The sequence below is a fragment of the Siphateles boraxobius genome, unplaced genomic scaffold (assembly GCF_051911475.1).
Source record: "Siphateles boraxobius isolate OS27281-9 unplaced genomic scaffold, OSU_SipBor_1 46, whole genome shotgun sequence".
NCBI classification, from domain to species: Eukaryota; Metazoa; Chordata; class Actinopteri; order Cypriniformes; family Leuciscidae; genus Siphateles; species Siphateles boraxobius.
In genome coordinates this window covers 16,234,575-16,250,504 of record NW_027509097.1, presented here as the reverse complement: position 1 = coordinate 16,250,504, position 15,930 = coordinate 16,234,575, and the positions used below count along the sequence as shown (strand labels likewise).

General features: G+C 45.5%; 1 protein-coding gene across 1 annotated transcript in view; it reads left to right on the top strand.

Moving 5' to 3' along the window:
• Window positions 1-816: 816 nt before the first annotated feature.
• gucy2cb (guanylate cyclase 2Cb) overlaps window positions 817-15,930 on the top strand; it is a 42,355-nt gene continuing 27,241 nt past the window's right edge. The window contains exons 1-9 of the mRNA XM_077201053.1: window positions 817-1,148; window positions 1,712-1,818; window positions 1,916-1,983; window positions 13,532-13,747; window positions 13,860-13,981; window positions 14,146-14,245; window positions 14,446-14,551; window positions 15,575-15,716; window positions 15,810-15,892. Of these exons, the coding sequence (XP_077057168.1) occupies window positions 944-1,148; window positions 1,712-1,818; window positions 1,916-1,983; window positions 13,532-13,747; window positions 13,860-13,981; window positions 14,146-14,245; window positions 14,446-14,551; window positions 15,575-15,716; window positions 15,810-15,892 (1,149 nt within the window). The 5' untranslated portion in view covers window positions 817-943. The remainder of the gene's footprint in view (window positions 1,149-1,711; window positions 1,819-1,915; window positions 1,984-13,531; window positions 13,748-13,859; window positions 13,982-14,145; window positions 14,246-14,445; window positions 14,552-15,574; window positions 15,717-15,809; window positions 15,893-15,930) is intronic.

Sequence of the window (15,930 nt, the reverse complement as noted above, 5' to 3'; positions counted from 1 at the left end):
GGAGGGAAAGCACCCAGTGCATATAAACGTGTTCAAGTACATTCAAGTACATTTAACAAGAAAAAAGTGAAAAGAGTAACCTACATTTATTTACAACGTTTTTAGTTGCCTGTAAGTAGAAAGACTCCTGGGGATGAATTAAACTTTAAAATGAAATGCTACAACTTAAATACAAAATAGTTTATAGGCTATAATGTATTTAATATACCTAAAATAAATTAAATAAAAAATAGACATGCAAATAACCTACGCACAACAAATCATAACATGCATCACCAGGAGTCATTTATTATCCTCCTTTTACGTGGGAAAACAAATAGGACAGGTGCTTCATTCTGATTGCTAATGACGCATCAATTTATCACGGGACGATGGCTTTATGGCTCAACCTTTGTCCTTCACTCCTCTTCTCACCGTCCTAAACATGTCGTTTTCTTTGCACACTAGTGTTCAATAGACTCCGAGAGCTTCTGCTTCAGTTGCTTTAACAGAAATTTGATTAGGCTACTTACCCATATACTGTATATTTATAAGAGCACCTCTATGAGAATATTAGGCCTAAACTCTCGCTCTTGTGTGAGCAAGTCTTGTGAACTTGTAATCTAGACAGCAAAAAAAAAAGTATCTGCCTATGATGCCCTTAAATGCTGTCTTTGTAGGTAGCTCACTAGGGTTTGGGACGCGGCCACTGACTATGTTATTCATTAACACGCAACACGCTGAGGTGAGAGCGAAGTGGTCAGTGTGAAAGTGCGCCTGTCTAGGACAAAAGACCAGCTTGGATAAAACAACCTTATTAGTGGTTTCCATTCTAGGGATATTCACATATTCACAAGTTTGCAGGAAAGAACTGGACAATACAAACTATGAACTGAAACATAATGAAAATCAGTTCTAAATAAACATTGGGCGGCGTCTTTATCTTTCTTCCTCACATTAGACTATGGATTACTACATCTGGTTATTTGCATGTCTATCATGGGCATTCCTAAAGCAAAGTCACTTCATGAAAGATTCTTGTTTTAATGGCACTCTTCTGATGAATGTTATTTTATTGGATGACGACGTGTCGCCCTGGAGTATCAATTTTGTGAAGCCTGCGGTGATGAGGGCTATTGAATCTGACTCTGCAATCAACTCAAAAGACGGTAAAGTATAATCCTAACAACATTTTATAGAATATGAGGAACTAAGCAACTCTATCAGAAATTACAGTCTTGTGAAGCCATAATTAAAGGGGTAGTTCACCCAAAAATAAAAATTCTGTTATCATTTACTCACCCTTAAGTTGTTCAAAACCTGTATGAATTTCTACCTTATGTTGAGCACAAAAGAAGATATTTTGAAGAATATGAAAAAACCAAACAGATGCTGGTCCCCATTGACTTCCGTAGCAAGAAAAAAAGTAGTATGGAAGTCAATAGGGACCAGAAACTATTTGGTTACCAATGTTCTATACAATATCTTCTTTTGTGTTCAACAGAAGAAAGAAACTCATACAGGTTTAGAACAAATTCAGGCTGAGTAAATGGTAACATTTTTGGTTGAACTAACCCTTTAAAGTTATGTAAAGCAAACACAAGATTTAGTTTCAACTTAATATTGTTTAAATATGTAATTTATTTAAATTTCATATTTCAATCAATACCATGGTTTGAATGGTATTTGAATAATTAAGGTATTAATTTGTTTCTTTTTCTACTTTTTCAAGGTGTGGATTTATCAGTGAAGTTCAGAGGGTTTCAAACCATTTACTTCTTAAAAAAAGGCTGTACCAGTAGCGCCTGCGAGGGAGTTGAAATTTTAAATGATCTCGCGGTCAGTTTTGGGTCTTTTATTTCCTCTGACATACTTTATAGAAACTAGAATATAGGCTATATGAAGTTCACATTGATAATTGTGATTTCTTTCGTAGTATGCAGGGGAGGAGGGATGTGCTCTACTGGGACCAACCTGCACTTATGCCACTTTCCAAATGGTTGAGTATGTTAGATTTTGCTTTTACAGTTATTTGTCTGTATTGTACATTTCTTTGCTTTCTTGTTTTAGTTCATGCTATCTGCCTCCATAGGAATCAGCTTTAAATTAGATATAGTATTCACCCCTTGTAAAAAAAGAATTGCATTGAATGTGCATTTAGTGTTCTTCGAATCCTGTCCAGTGTTCTTTAAAACACTGGACTATAATATGAATAAAATAAAAGTCCACTTAAGTGTACTTAAAGGGAGTACACTTTCATGACTGCTTATTAACACACTTAAAGGGTTAGTTCACCCAAAAATGAAAATTATGTCATTAATGACTCACCCTCATGTCGTTCCAAGCCCGTAAGACCTCCGTTCATCTTCGGAACACAGTTTAAGATATTTTAGATTCAGTCCGAGAGCTTTTTGTCCCTCCATTGAAAATCTATGTACGGTATACTGTCCTTGTCCAGAAAGGCAATAAAGACATCATCAAAGTAGTCCATGTGACCTCAGGGGGTTAGTTAGAATTTTTAGAAGCATCAAAAATACATTTTGTTCCAAAAATAACAAAAACGACGACTTTATTTAGCATTGTATTCTCTTCCGGTTCTGTTGTCAATCCGCGTTCATGAGTCCGCTGACGTAAGACGAGCTGACGTGTTATCTGGTGCGCCCGAGCTTCGTTTACAGTCTGAGGGAGACGCACGCTGTAAACAAAACAATCTTTGCAAACATGTCTAAGGATTTCGACACAGGGGAGGACTTGCATTTTTTTTAACCAGACATATTTATTTGAACCCGAATACACGGACGCACCAATTATTATTAAAGCAAACCGCCTTTGGATATTAAAATTGTTCTGAAATCCCCTTTCCATGGTGAATTATTATCAAAATTATTTAATAATGCATTGCACTTAAATAGTAGGCTGGTCAATGTCATACACAAAAAGTGATTGTACAGATGGTGGCCTATCATCAAGTGTTTTATTTTGTGAATACTTTACATCATGTCTAATAACAGCAGTGAATATGGATTAAAGGTGCATGGATTAAAGATGCATGCTCTGTGTTTTTTATTTTGTTTCTATGATGACCTGACTGATATACAGTATGTCACTTTTGTGGATCAGAAGGGCCTGAGGCAGATTTGAGTTGGGTAAATCAAACTTAAGAAATGTGAAATGAAATATGTTTTGTGATAAAGTTATTAAGAATTTTCTTGTATTTGTCACGGTGTTGTGTGCGGGTTGAAGGAGAAGGCTGAATCAAAGGCTTCAATTCAAACAGTTTATTTAACTCTCACAGGTACAGATTGGCAGGATGACGGGCAGGAACACTCAGAAGAAGCAAAGTAACATTAACAGACGAATAACAAGACCATAACATAATCGAGAACCGACCAAGACTAACTGAACAGAAGGAGACTAAATACAGATACAAATGAACACTAACAAGGTGAGGACAGGTGACACAGATGATGATGACGATGAACAGGTGGCTAATGACGGAGTGAGTTAAGGTGTGGAGACATGAGGGATTCTGGGTAGTGTAGTGAAGACTAAGACAGATTGGTGCTGACGATGACTGTGAAAATACTCCCCCCTCCCGGTAGGCGTGACCTCACGCCTAGGAACAACATGGGTGGGGGGGGCACCCTGAAGGCTGCACCAGGCCTGGCCTCACAGGAGCGGGGAGCCTCCAGGGCGGAGCAGGACGAGCAGGCTGTCAGGGTGGAGCAGGACGAGCAGGCTGCCAGGGCGGAGCAGGACGAGCAGGCTGTCAGGGCGGAGCAGGACGAGCAGGCTGCCAGGGCGGAGCAGGACGAGCAGGCTGTCAGGGCGGAGCAGGACGAGCAGGTTGCCAGGGCGGAGCAGGACGAGCAGGCTGTCAGGGCGGAGCAGGACGAGCAGGCTGCCAGGGCGGAGCAGGACGAGCAGGCTGTCAGGGCGGAGCAGGACGAGCAGGTTGCCAGGGCGGAGCAGGACAAGCAGGCTGTCAGGGCGGAGCAGGACGAGCAGGCTGCCAGGGTGGAGCAGGGTCTTCGGACGGCTGTGGCGGTGATGATTTTTCTGGCGGCCGTGGACCTTTGGGCGGCCACAGCTAGGACCTATTGCCCCCCAACCCCCCGCGTGACGGTGTCCAAAAAAGGCTCTGGGACAGTCTCTAGCTCTGGGCTGGGAGAGAACCAGCGGCGAAGGCTCTAGGCTGGACGGCGCCCGTGGCCAGCGATGAAGAAGTCTCTGGGCTGGACGGGGCCAGCGGTGAAGAAGTCTCTGGGCTGGACGGGGCCAGCGGTGAAGAAGTCTCTGGGCTGGACGGGGCCAGCGGTGAAGGCTCTGGGCTGGACGGCGCCAGCGGTGAGGGCTCTGGGCTGGACGGCGCCAGCGGTGAGGGCTCTGGGCTGGACGGCGCCAGCAGTGAGGACTCTGTGCTGGACGGGACCAGCGGTGAGGGCTCTGGGCTGGACGGGACCAGCGGTGGAAGCTCTGGGCTAGGCTCTGGGACAGGCTGTGTCCCGGATCAAGGCTCGACACTCTCCAGACACCGGATGACGGTCGCCCTCCAATCCAGACCGGTGGTGTCTGGGAGGTCTAAAGGCTAGTTAAATGTGGCCCCGATCCGGAACAATGTGCACAGGCGCTCGTCTTCGATGGTGCTGTTGGCAGCAATGTGGCAAAAGCCTAGGGAAAACTCTAGAAGATTTTGGCTCTCCTGGGCCAGGACGATTATTTTCAACCCATAGTCCATTTTGAGCGGTCGGTTCTTCTGTCACGGTGTTGTGTGCGGGTTGAAGGAGAAGGCTGAATCAAAGGCTTCAATTCAAACATGTTTACTTAAATAACTCTCACAGGTACAGATTGTCACAGTGTCTGGCTGTGTTTCCCTGGGTTTCACTAGAGGTCCTCGTTTTCACGGTGTCATTCACTATAGACTACATTTCCCAGCATTCTGTTCTGCCACTCATCTGTTCATTGTACACAGCTGTTTCCCATCACCTTGTTAGTTCTGTGTGTATATATACCCTGTCTGTTTTAGTGTTTGTCACAGAGTCCTTGTTATATGTCACACTACTTCGGAAGTCTTGCCTGTTCTTGTTTTATTTCTGTCTTGGATTGCTTTATGGATTTCGACCTTTTGCCTGGACTGGATTACGCTTTACGGATTACCCCAAATAAATATATCTAACTGCACTTGGATCTGCTCTCTCTCTCTCTTGTGTGTTGTGACAGACACTAAAACAGACAGGGTATATATTCACACAGAACTAGCAAGGTGATGGGAAACAGCTGTGTGCAATGAACAGATCAGTGGCAGAACAGAATGCTGGGAAATGTAGTCTCTAGTGAATGACACCGTGAAAACAGGGACCTCTAGTGAACCCCAGGGAAACACAACCAGACACTGTGACACAGATAGGCAGGATGACGGGCAGGAACACTCACAAGAAGCAAAGTAACATTAACAGACGAATAACAAGACCATAACATAATCGAGAACCGACCAAGACCTTGGAGGTCTTGAGAGGAGGCCTTCCTGTGTACTACTTGTACTCCTTAGTTTTGTGTAAATTATTGTTCAGGAGGAATTTATTCATTACATTTTGTTGTATTACATTACACCTTCCAAGTTTGTGTCTTCTAATCTTAAAACTATTATTATTTTGCTTGAAAAATGGCTTACAATATATTGATTAATAAAATAATTGCAAATTAACTTTCTTTCGATTGATTAATAAACTAATACCTAGTATGTATACAGCACGTCAAAAACAGTTGCCAAAGTTATTGTCTTACTGTATATTTTGTACATTCAAGTGATGAAGAAAGTGGACACTGGATCTACTGTGTGTATCCTATTATACATTAAAACTGAAAGTGTACTGGAGACTCACTTCAAGTTAAGGCTTAAGCTTTAAGAATTCCTAGATGCAAAAGGGGAGTATAAGTGTTCTGGTGTATGGAAGTGTTTGATGTTAATTTTGCAGGAGCTTTAGTGTTTAGAGTGTTGAGGAGAAACTGAAACTGTTTCATAGTCTGGTGGTGGGAGCGCGAATGCTCTGGTACCTCCTGCCAGAGGGTAGAATGGTGAAATGGGTGTGTGGAGTCCTTCATGATGCTGTCAGCCCTCCAAATACACTGAGCATTGTAGATGTCATAGATTGGTGGGAGTGCAGTTCCTATGATCTTACTAGCTGTCTTCACTATTTGCCCTGACTGAAAGACTCTCTATAGTATCTATGTAGAATGTGGCGAGGATGGATGGTGGGGGGCTTTCCTTGCTTTCTTGGCACCACAGGAATTGGAGACTTTGATATGCCATCATCTGTGCAATATGGAGAGGGGGTACTTTTTATATAGCAGATTTGAAAACGGTCTGAAAAAATCTGTATCCCACTAAAACATTTGTCAGTGAACAAGAAATTTGCCCATATTCATTGCTATTATTAGACATGATGTAAAGTATTCCCAAAATAAAACACTTGATGATAGGCATCATCTGTACAATCACTTTTTGTGTATGACATCGACCAGCCTACTATTTAAGTGCAATGCATTATTAAATCATTTTGATAATAATTCACCATGGAAAGGGGGTTTCAGAACAATTTAATATCCAGAGGCTGTTTGCTTTATGAGTGAAACGATATGGTCGTCTTGGTTCTCTTACGAGAGGTTCTCTCGTATTGCGTAAGTTTAGCTTACGCTACGGGAAGATTCATCTTCTCGAGATACTGAAGCCAAAAAATTATCCTTAATTTTGTATAACTTGTCAACGCAGTGCAGCAGCTAGCAGACCTAGAGCAGGCCATCTCGCGTGCTCATTGGCTGCCCTGCGGGCAACTGCTGCAGCCTACCAGTGCGCCCGGCGTGACGTCACGCCCAATGAAGGGCGCCCGCGCCTTTATAGCGTCACAGCCCACCAGATAGGCGTGGCTTAGCGTATAAAATAGGGGCTGTAGGCTGAATTCTCTGATTTTTCGACTCTTCAGCGAGCTCTTCGCATCGCTGGATTTGAGAGAAGCCACCGCCGCCGTCGAACAGCGAACAGCCAGCTTAGGACAGCGCTGAGGAAGCCGGCCGTCTTCGCCACCTTCAGCCATCCGTGCGAGCTACGTTATCCGGCGACGTATCCTTTTTGCAAATCATTCTATTAGAGCAGCGAGTTTCTTTTTAAAGATGCCTCGCACTTCCTGCGGCTCGTGTAAAGCCCCGCTCAGCGCCGGAGACCGCCACCTGATCTGCGCTCTCTGCCTGGGCCTGGAACACGTGAGGAGCTTCCGCTGTCGACCCTGCGGGCTCGACTCGAAGCGTTCAACACCACAGCAGTCACTCCGCCCCCTGTGGGACCGCGCAGAAAGAAGCGCCGTTCCCTGAGACAGCCGGAACCTGTGGCCACAGCGACGCGCTCGCCGGAGAACCTCCCTCGAGCCTCGCTCTCGCCTTCCCCACCTCTCCTCACTGACGCGCATGAGTCATCACTTCGGAGGATGAGTCCGTGGGACACGCCACAAAAGACTGCTGCTCTATCCTGGCATCAGACAGCGAGGAATGGTCGCTTCACTCCGCCTCCTCGTCAATCCAGGAATCCGCCCGTACCCGCGCTGGAGCTGACGCGGAACTTATGCGCCTGCTGACGCAAGCTGTCGACCGTCTCGCCGAACAGGCTCGACGGCTGCTTCCTTCAAAGTCGCCGCCGCGCAGTTTTAGAAACCAGGCCCGCTCCATTCCTGCCGGAACTTCATGCGGAGCTGACGAAGTCGTGGAATTCACCTTTTTCTGCTAGACTTCAGTCACAGGTCTCCGCGTCGCTCTCCCGAGTGGACGGCGCCGCCGAGAAAGGGTACACAGCGATTCCCCCTGTGGAAGAGGCGGTCGCAGCGCACCTTTGCCCGCCCTCCGCGAGATGGCGGTCACGGTCAGCCCTCCCGTCTCAAGCCTGCAGAGCCACTTCCGCCTTGGTCGGCCGCGCTTATGCCGCCTCCGGCCAGGCCGCGTCTGCTCTACACTCGATGGCTGTGCTTCAGATCCTGCAAGCCGACCTCCTCCGTGAATGGGATGAGAAGGGCCGGGACCCAGCTGCGGTTACGGATTTGAGAAGCGCGACGGATCTTTCTCTCCGCGCCACCAAAGCTGCAGCCCAGGCCATCGGACGAGCCATGGCCGCGTTAACCGTGACGGAGAGGCACCTCTGGTTAACGCTCGCGGATATGAGGGAAACTGAGCGAGCCACCTTTCTGAACGCGCAGCTTTCCCCCACTGGTCTCTTCGGCCCAGCGGTGAACGGGATTGTTGACCGCTTCTCTATGGTGCAAAAGACCACGCAGGCCATGAACCTCTTCCTGCCGCGATGCTCGAGTTCCGCCACAGGCCGCTCTCGCGAGAGACAAAGCCAGCCTCCTGTGCGAACCAGCACCCAGCGTCCAGCACAGCCTCAGCATCAGCCTTCGCCGCGACGTCAGGGCGGCCGCCCTAGATCGCGCTCAGACAGCCGTCGCAGACCGCCGCCCCCCAGAGGGCCTCGGGAAAGGCTCACGCTGAAGTCTGAGCACGCGAAGCCCTCCTAACAGCGGGAGAGAAAAGACGCGCGTGTCCCGCTGCGGCCGGACCGCCGTCAAAGTTCATTTCCCTGTCAGTCCCCTTCGAACAGGCTACTGCAGTGGTTCAACTAGCAGCCAACGAGCCGGTTTATTCACCCTCTCGCCTGCACACAAACGCCGTTTTCACGGCGACCCAGAGAAATCTCAAAAAGAGTATAATGTCTGGTCCGGCTCACGCCGTCAGTGTTTTAAGTGTAGTGAATGTGCCCACGCCCCAGTGTTCACCCCTACACATAAGCACTCAAAATCCCATGTCACTCACAGAGCACACTCTCATAAAGCGCAGAAAAGCCGCTCGAGTGTTGAATGTAAGAAATGTGTCCACAGGTCTGTGCCCACTATCTGCCCGCTCTGTTACACGATCAAAGAAGCTTATGAACGTAAGTCTCGTGCCCGCCAGAGAGCGCTCACGCTTGCTAACACAAACCTTCCCCCGGGTCCCGCCTGTGCGTTTAAGTGTTATCACGAAACACAGGGCGTTAATAAAACGCTCCCCATCTACTATGATCGGGGCGTCAGATACAGTTGTAAGTCTCGTGCCCGCGTGCGCGCGCTCACGCTTACAGAGAGCTCTCCCGCCCAGAGCGCTGCTCGCGCGTCAAAGTGTGGCAAAAGTATGTTCCCCATCCCTTATGATCGGGACATCTCACATAAGTCAGCCGGTCTCGGCTGTCAGCGAGCGGCCATTGCCCAGAACCGAGAGCGCGCACGCCGCGCTCTCGGCTCCGGTTCAGTTTCACAAGCCCGCAAATGGCGGCGGTCTGAACCCGGAGGCCATTCGCCCCCTGGCGGCTCACATAGCTGCGTGGGAAACTATCCCAGGGATTTCAGAATGGGTGTTGAGCACAATAAAGCAGGGCTATGCACTTCAATTCGTTCGCCGTCCGTCCTCCGCGCTTTCAAGCCCGGACCGCGACGATAGTGAATGCGGAAGTAGCACACCTACTTCATGCAGAAAGAGCAAAGCTGCTGTGCAAAGGGGCTATAGAAAAGGTGCCGCCTTCTCTGAGCGAGTCAGGCTTTTACAGCCGATATTTTCTCGTACCCAAGAAGGACGGAGCCTTCAGACCTATCCTAGATCTGAGATATTTGAACAAAGTGCTTGTAAAAAGACCGTTCAAAATGCTTACGACCAGAAAAATCCTCGCGCACGTTCGCCCGAGGGACTGGTTTATTTCTCTAGATCTGAAGGATGCCTATTTTCAGATTCAGATAGTACCCCGTCACAGGCAATTTTTGAGATTCGCCTTCGACGGTCAGGCATATCAATACACCGTCCTGCCGTTCGGCCTGTCCCTAGCACCCCGTACATTTACAAAGTGCATGGACGCGGCGCTCGCCCCCCTGAGAAGTCAGGGGCTGCGCATAATGAACTATCTGGACGATTGGCTGATATTGGCACAGTCAGAGACAGAACTACTATCTCACAGAACAGTGCTTCTCAGTCATCTGGAAAGCTTGGGTCTCACGGTCAACTGGACCAAGAGCTCATTACTGCCCAGCCAGTCAATTTCCTTTTTAGGAATAGAACTGGACTCGGTGACCATGACGGCTCGTTTATCGACACAGCGTGCGCGCCGTGTTCGCCACCTAGCCGAATCTTTCCAGAAGGGCAGCTTTCTCCCTTTGAAAACATTTCAAAGGATGTTGGGCTGTATGGCATCAGCTGCAGCGGTGCTCCAGCTGGGCCTACTGCGCATGCGCCCGCTCCAACGCTGGTTGAACGCTCGCGCGCCTCGCCGAGCCTGGGTGTCTGGCGGCCAGAAAATCAGAGTGACTCAGACCTGAATAACAGCTCTGCAGCCCTGGTTAGTGGCCGATTGGTACCAGCATGGAGTAATGATGGGAACCATCTCTTATCGGAAGGTCATCTCGACAGACGCGTCCAACTCGGGTTGGGGCGCGCTGTTCGAGGGCAGACCGGCCTTTGGCCAGTGGTCAGACCAGGAGAAGGGTTTTCACATAAACTGTCTGGAAATGATAGCGGTCGAGAATGCGCTGAAGTGCTTCCTCCCGTTTATACAGGACCAGCATGTTCTTGTCCGCTCGGACAACACATCTGTGGTATCCTATGTAAACCGTCAGGGCGGTGTCAGATCCAGAAATCTCTGCAATCTGACGGAACGCCTCCTTATTTGGTCACAGACGAACCTGCGCTCGCTGAGGGCGGCGCATGTGCCTGGCCATTTGAACGACGGCCCAGACAGACTGTCCAGGGACAATGTTCCCCCAGGGGAATGGTCCCTGCACCCCCAAACGGTCCAGAAACTGTGGCGCCTATTCGGCAGAGCGGAAGTCGACCTGTTTGCGTCAAAAGACAACGCTCAATGCCCGATGTTCTTCTCGAAGGACGAGGACGCGCTGGCCCAGGTTTGGCCCAGCCTCCCGCTATATGCTTTCCCTCCGGTCTCTCTGTTGCCACAGGTGATCAAGAGGATCAGGGAAACGCGCCACTCGGTGCTCCTCATAGCCCCGCGTTGGGAGAATCAGACTTGGTTCCCGGAACTGGCACGGCTGTCACATACAGCTCCATGGCCGATTCCGGTGAGGGCAGATCTCCTCTCTCAAGCTCGCGGCACGATCTGGCATCCCCATCCAGAGCGCTGGTCTCTGCATGCATGGTTGATCAACGGGTACTCGTTGCCCTGCCAGAAGGAGTGATGAACACGATCACGCAGTCTAGAGCCCCTTCCACGAGAAGGCTCTACGCGTCTAAATGGTCGGTGTTCTCTGGATGGTGCACCGCGTGGCTGGCCACCTTATTTTTTCCACTTATGGGGTTCCCCTTAAGCTCGGGGTCTCATGTGGATGCTTGGCGCGCACGGCGTTGACAAAGTGTTCCCGTAGCGTAAGCTAAACTTACGCAATACGAGAGAACCTCTCGTAAGAGAACGATACTCGGTTACTAACGTAACCTCGGTTCTCTCTAGAGAGGGAACGAGTATTGCGTAACCGGCCGTGCTCACGCCACGAGCGACTTCGCTTCAGTCGTCAAAAAACCAGAGAATTCAGCCTACAGCCCCTATTTTATACGCTAAGCCACGCCTATCTGGTGGGCTGTGACGCTATAAAGGCGCGGGCGCCCTTCATTGGGCGTGACGTCACGCCGGGCGCACTGGTAGGCTGCAGCAGTTGCCCGCAGGGCAGCCAATGAGCACGCGAGATGGCCTGCTCAAGGTCTGCTAGCTGCTGCACTGCGTTGACAAGTTATACAAAATTAAGGATAATTTTTTGGCTTCAGTATCTCGAGAAGATGAATCTTCCCGTAGCGTAAGCTAAACTTACGCAATACTCGTTCCCTCTCTAGAGAGAACCGAGGTTACGTTAGTAACCGAGTATCGTTTTCAGTAACTAGACATTCTCAATTCAGTGCAATGAAGTTCGAACGTTAGCCTTCAGAAGAATTATTTAATTCATTTTGTTAGATGGGCCACGTGATAGCTGTCTTTGCTAAACCTAGTTGATAAAACAACAATAGTAAAATGATAACTTAAACAATTCACGTATTATCGTTTCATTTGCCTTGGTCAAACCAATGGCACGTTCTGCTGAATGCGAACGCGCTACCGCGACCGGGGATACAGTTCCTTTCATGGGTAAATACCTTGGCACGACACCCTTATGGATAATCCGGCTCTGTATATCATAGCAACAACAGGAACAACAATTTTGACCTCACTGAAAAGATAATGGACCTGTCAGCCTATTTAAGAAAGGGATGTTTTTGGGGCAATTTCATTGCTATTCAAAACTGAGTTTACTTAAAGCTGCAGTAGGGAGTTTTGAGAAAATGTTGACTTAGCTTGAAAAATGGAACAAGCACAACTTACAGGTCCAACCCCCTTGCTCTCTGCTACGCTACAGCCCTCCCTCCACAGCTCCTCCCCCACAGCGGAGCCTGCCGTGAACGCGCAGGCTAGTAAGCAGGACCACCGATGACGGTGGATTATAAACAGTTATGGAACATTCACTAATAGGGACGAAACATCAACAATAATGCTTTACGTTGACTATGGCCTGCCCATACTTTGACTACAAACTTGGTCCTCAAATGATTATGTATTTTGCAATACATGTAACTTTATAAGGTTGCACTCTTTCTATAAGTTATAGCTACTAAAATAACGTTAAAGGATTAGTTCACTTAAAAAAAAAACTTTTGCTGATAATTTACTCACCCCCATGTCATCCAAGATGTCCATGTCTTTCTTTCTTCAGTCGAAAAGAAATTAAGTTTTTTGATGAAAACATTCCAGGCTTTTTCTCCATAAAATGTACTTCAATAGGACACAAACGTTTCGAGGACCAAATGACAGTTTCAGCGCAGCTTCAAAGGTTTTTAAACGATACCAGACGATGAATAAGGGTCTTATCTAGTGAAACGATCGGTCATTTCAAAAATAAATAAAAAACTTTAAGTTTTATAAGCACAAATGCTCGCCTTGCTCTGTTCTGTGATGCACGTTCGTGATCCTGTTCGAACTCGTTTATCCAAATGAACAAATCTTTTTTCGAGTCATTCGTTCGTTGAATGAACGTAATGACTCTGAAAAAGACTCGTTCAAAATGAACAAATCTTTTTTCGAGTCATTTCGTTCGTTGAATGAACGAAATGACTCGAAAAAAGATTCGTTCATTTGGATTAACGAGTTTGAACAGGAGAGTCACGAACGAGGTACGCGCTCGCGCTGTGCAAGAGAGGTGTGATCCGCGCGTACACGAGCGTGATTGACACTGCTAAGACATTCCTCCTTGCTCTGATTGGTTGTTTCTGACCGGGAGCGGTGTATTTCTGCAAATGGCAGTAGGACCACAGGGAGGAGCCAGAGGAGCTTGATTTTTTTCACAGATTATCTGTCTCATATTCTACTTTCAGGACATAATGAGAGTTTTAACAATTTGTTTACAAAAGCTACCTACTGGAGCTTTAACACCTGATATGTGTTCATTCGACCACTTTGTAGTTTGGAGATCGGTCTGAACCTCAACATGCCCATCATATCAGCAGGAAGCTTTGGATTGTCTTGTGACTTCAAGAGAGATCTGACTCGCCTTCTGCCTCCAGCGAGAAAAATCTCCAGCTTCTTCTCCTACTTTTGGAATTTCGAAGATCCTATCAAACCTAAATGGGAAACAGCGTATTTATACAAGAAACTGGATAACACAGAGGACTGTTTCTGGTGAGTATGTAGTGATATTGTACATTAATAGTTTGCAACAACAGAAGAGTTTCATGAAGGAATATAGGAATATGTCCCTTGTGGCTTTCTGATTTTTGGGTCTTGTCTGTAGGTATATAAATGCTCTTGAAGTGGCTTTAGGCAACTTTTCCACCAGGTTAAAGAAAATAGTGGTTCTACGAAAAGATGATGAGCTCAGTTATGCTCTGGCCAGCCATGACCGGGAGAGCAATCGTAAGAACTTATTTTATTTGAATATTGGTTTGTAAATGTTTTACTTATGGTAATTTATAAGTTAATATTTGTGTCACTGGTCAAAATGTTCCACTGTTACATTCAAAAAGTCAAAAGTTGAAGTGTGTTTTTATTTGTTTTGTTAATTTATTTCTATTTCACAGTGTTCATTATTTGTGGGACACCTGATGACATCGTGGATCTGAAGAACGGCACTATGGAGTTTGATGATGAAACTGCTTTTCTTCTGATTGACCTTTACAAGTCAGTCATTCACTTTCAATTCCTGCTTTCTTTAAGCTAGAGCTTTCTATGATATCTACTGATCTTGACTTAACTAAATGTGCACATGGGTAGCCTGCTAACTGAGATATATACCTTTACTATTCTCAAAAATCCTAATTTAAAGAGTTTAGAAAGATTGGGATTTGTAAGTGAGAAACAATACTAACTTTCTCTTACAGCGACAGATATTATAATGTGTCATCTAATGATGCTATGAAGAATGTCCTGGTGTTAACAATGCCCAACACAAGACAATACACCATTGACACTTCTGGTAACAACACGGTAGGTACCGTGTTTTTATTGATCTCTGTCCTGACAGCCCAAAACCCATTGTAATTTCCAGCACTCTCTAATCACCATTCTGGAACGGTGTATAGCATTTTTCTTGCTATAATGCTATAAAATATAGCATTTTTCTTGCTATATTTAATTAATTGCTTGCATTTATGTATATTAAATACACATTTATAAATATCAATCAAGAAATATATTTTATATACACTACCATTCAAAGGTTAGGGGTCAAGATTGTTTTGAAAAGAAATTAATACTTTCAGACAAAATGCACAAATCGAAAGTGATTACAGATGATTTCTATTTGAAATAAATGTTCCGAGTTTTTTATTCACCAAAGAATCCTGAAAAAAAATTGTATCACGGTTTCCACAAAAATATTATGCAGCACAACTGTCTTTAACATTGATAATGATAAGAAATGTTTTTTGAGCACCAAATCAACATATTAGAATAATTTCTGAATGTCATGTGACACTGAAGACTAGACTAGAGTAATGATGCTGAAAATTCAGTTTTGCATCACAGGAATAAATTACATTTGAAAATATATTAAAATAGAAAGCAGTTTTTTTAACTGTAATAATATTTTACTATTTTTACTGTATTTTTGATATAAGAAATACAGCACTGGTGAGAAAAAGAGACTTTCAAAAGATTTAAAAATCTTACCAATCCCAAGTGTATTTGAATGCTTGTTGCATAAGTTTGCCACAACTGTAAAACAGTCATACCTTTTTAAAATCTGATATAGATCATTTTCACACAATACATATTAAAATAATGTATTGTTTATTCATTCTTTAGGTTGTCAGTTGCACTTATGCAATCATTTCTTTATTTTATGATGAAATTTCACATTTTATGTGATGTTATAATATAAAAGAAAGCTTCAAAAATCTGTTTATTTTGTCATTTTGTAATGTGTTATTGCACAGTGTTCACATTTACATGCTTCCTCTTATGGATCTAGAAGTACTAACTCTCATCTCCTCACTGTTCTGTGTGCAGATGAATGATTATATTGCAGCATATCATGATGCAGTGCTGCTGTTCAGACAGGTGATGAGGAACATCTGGAACACAGCCTTCTCAGAAATTCAGGATATTGAGTCTGTCAGCATGAACTACTTCAGAAACGTGTCTTTCAAAGGTGAAAAGCTTTAGCCATGTCTTATAATGTGGTAGTTGCTTTAGTAGATCCACAAAATAATTAAGATTCCAAAAAAAAAAATCCAAACCACAGGCATAGCAGGAGATTATCAGCTGGATGAATATGGTGACAGGGATCTGACATTTTCTTTGATCTACACTAACAATGACAATGAGGTATGCCACAGATTTCAGATATATTAATCTATTTACAG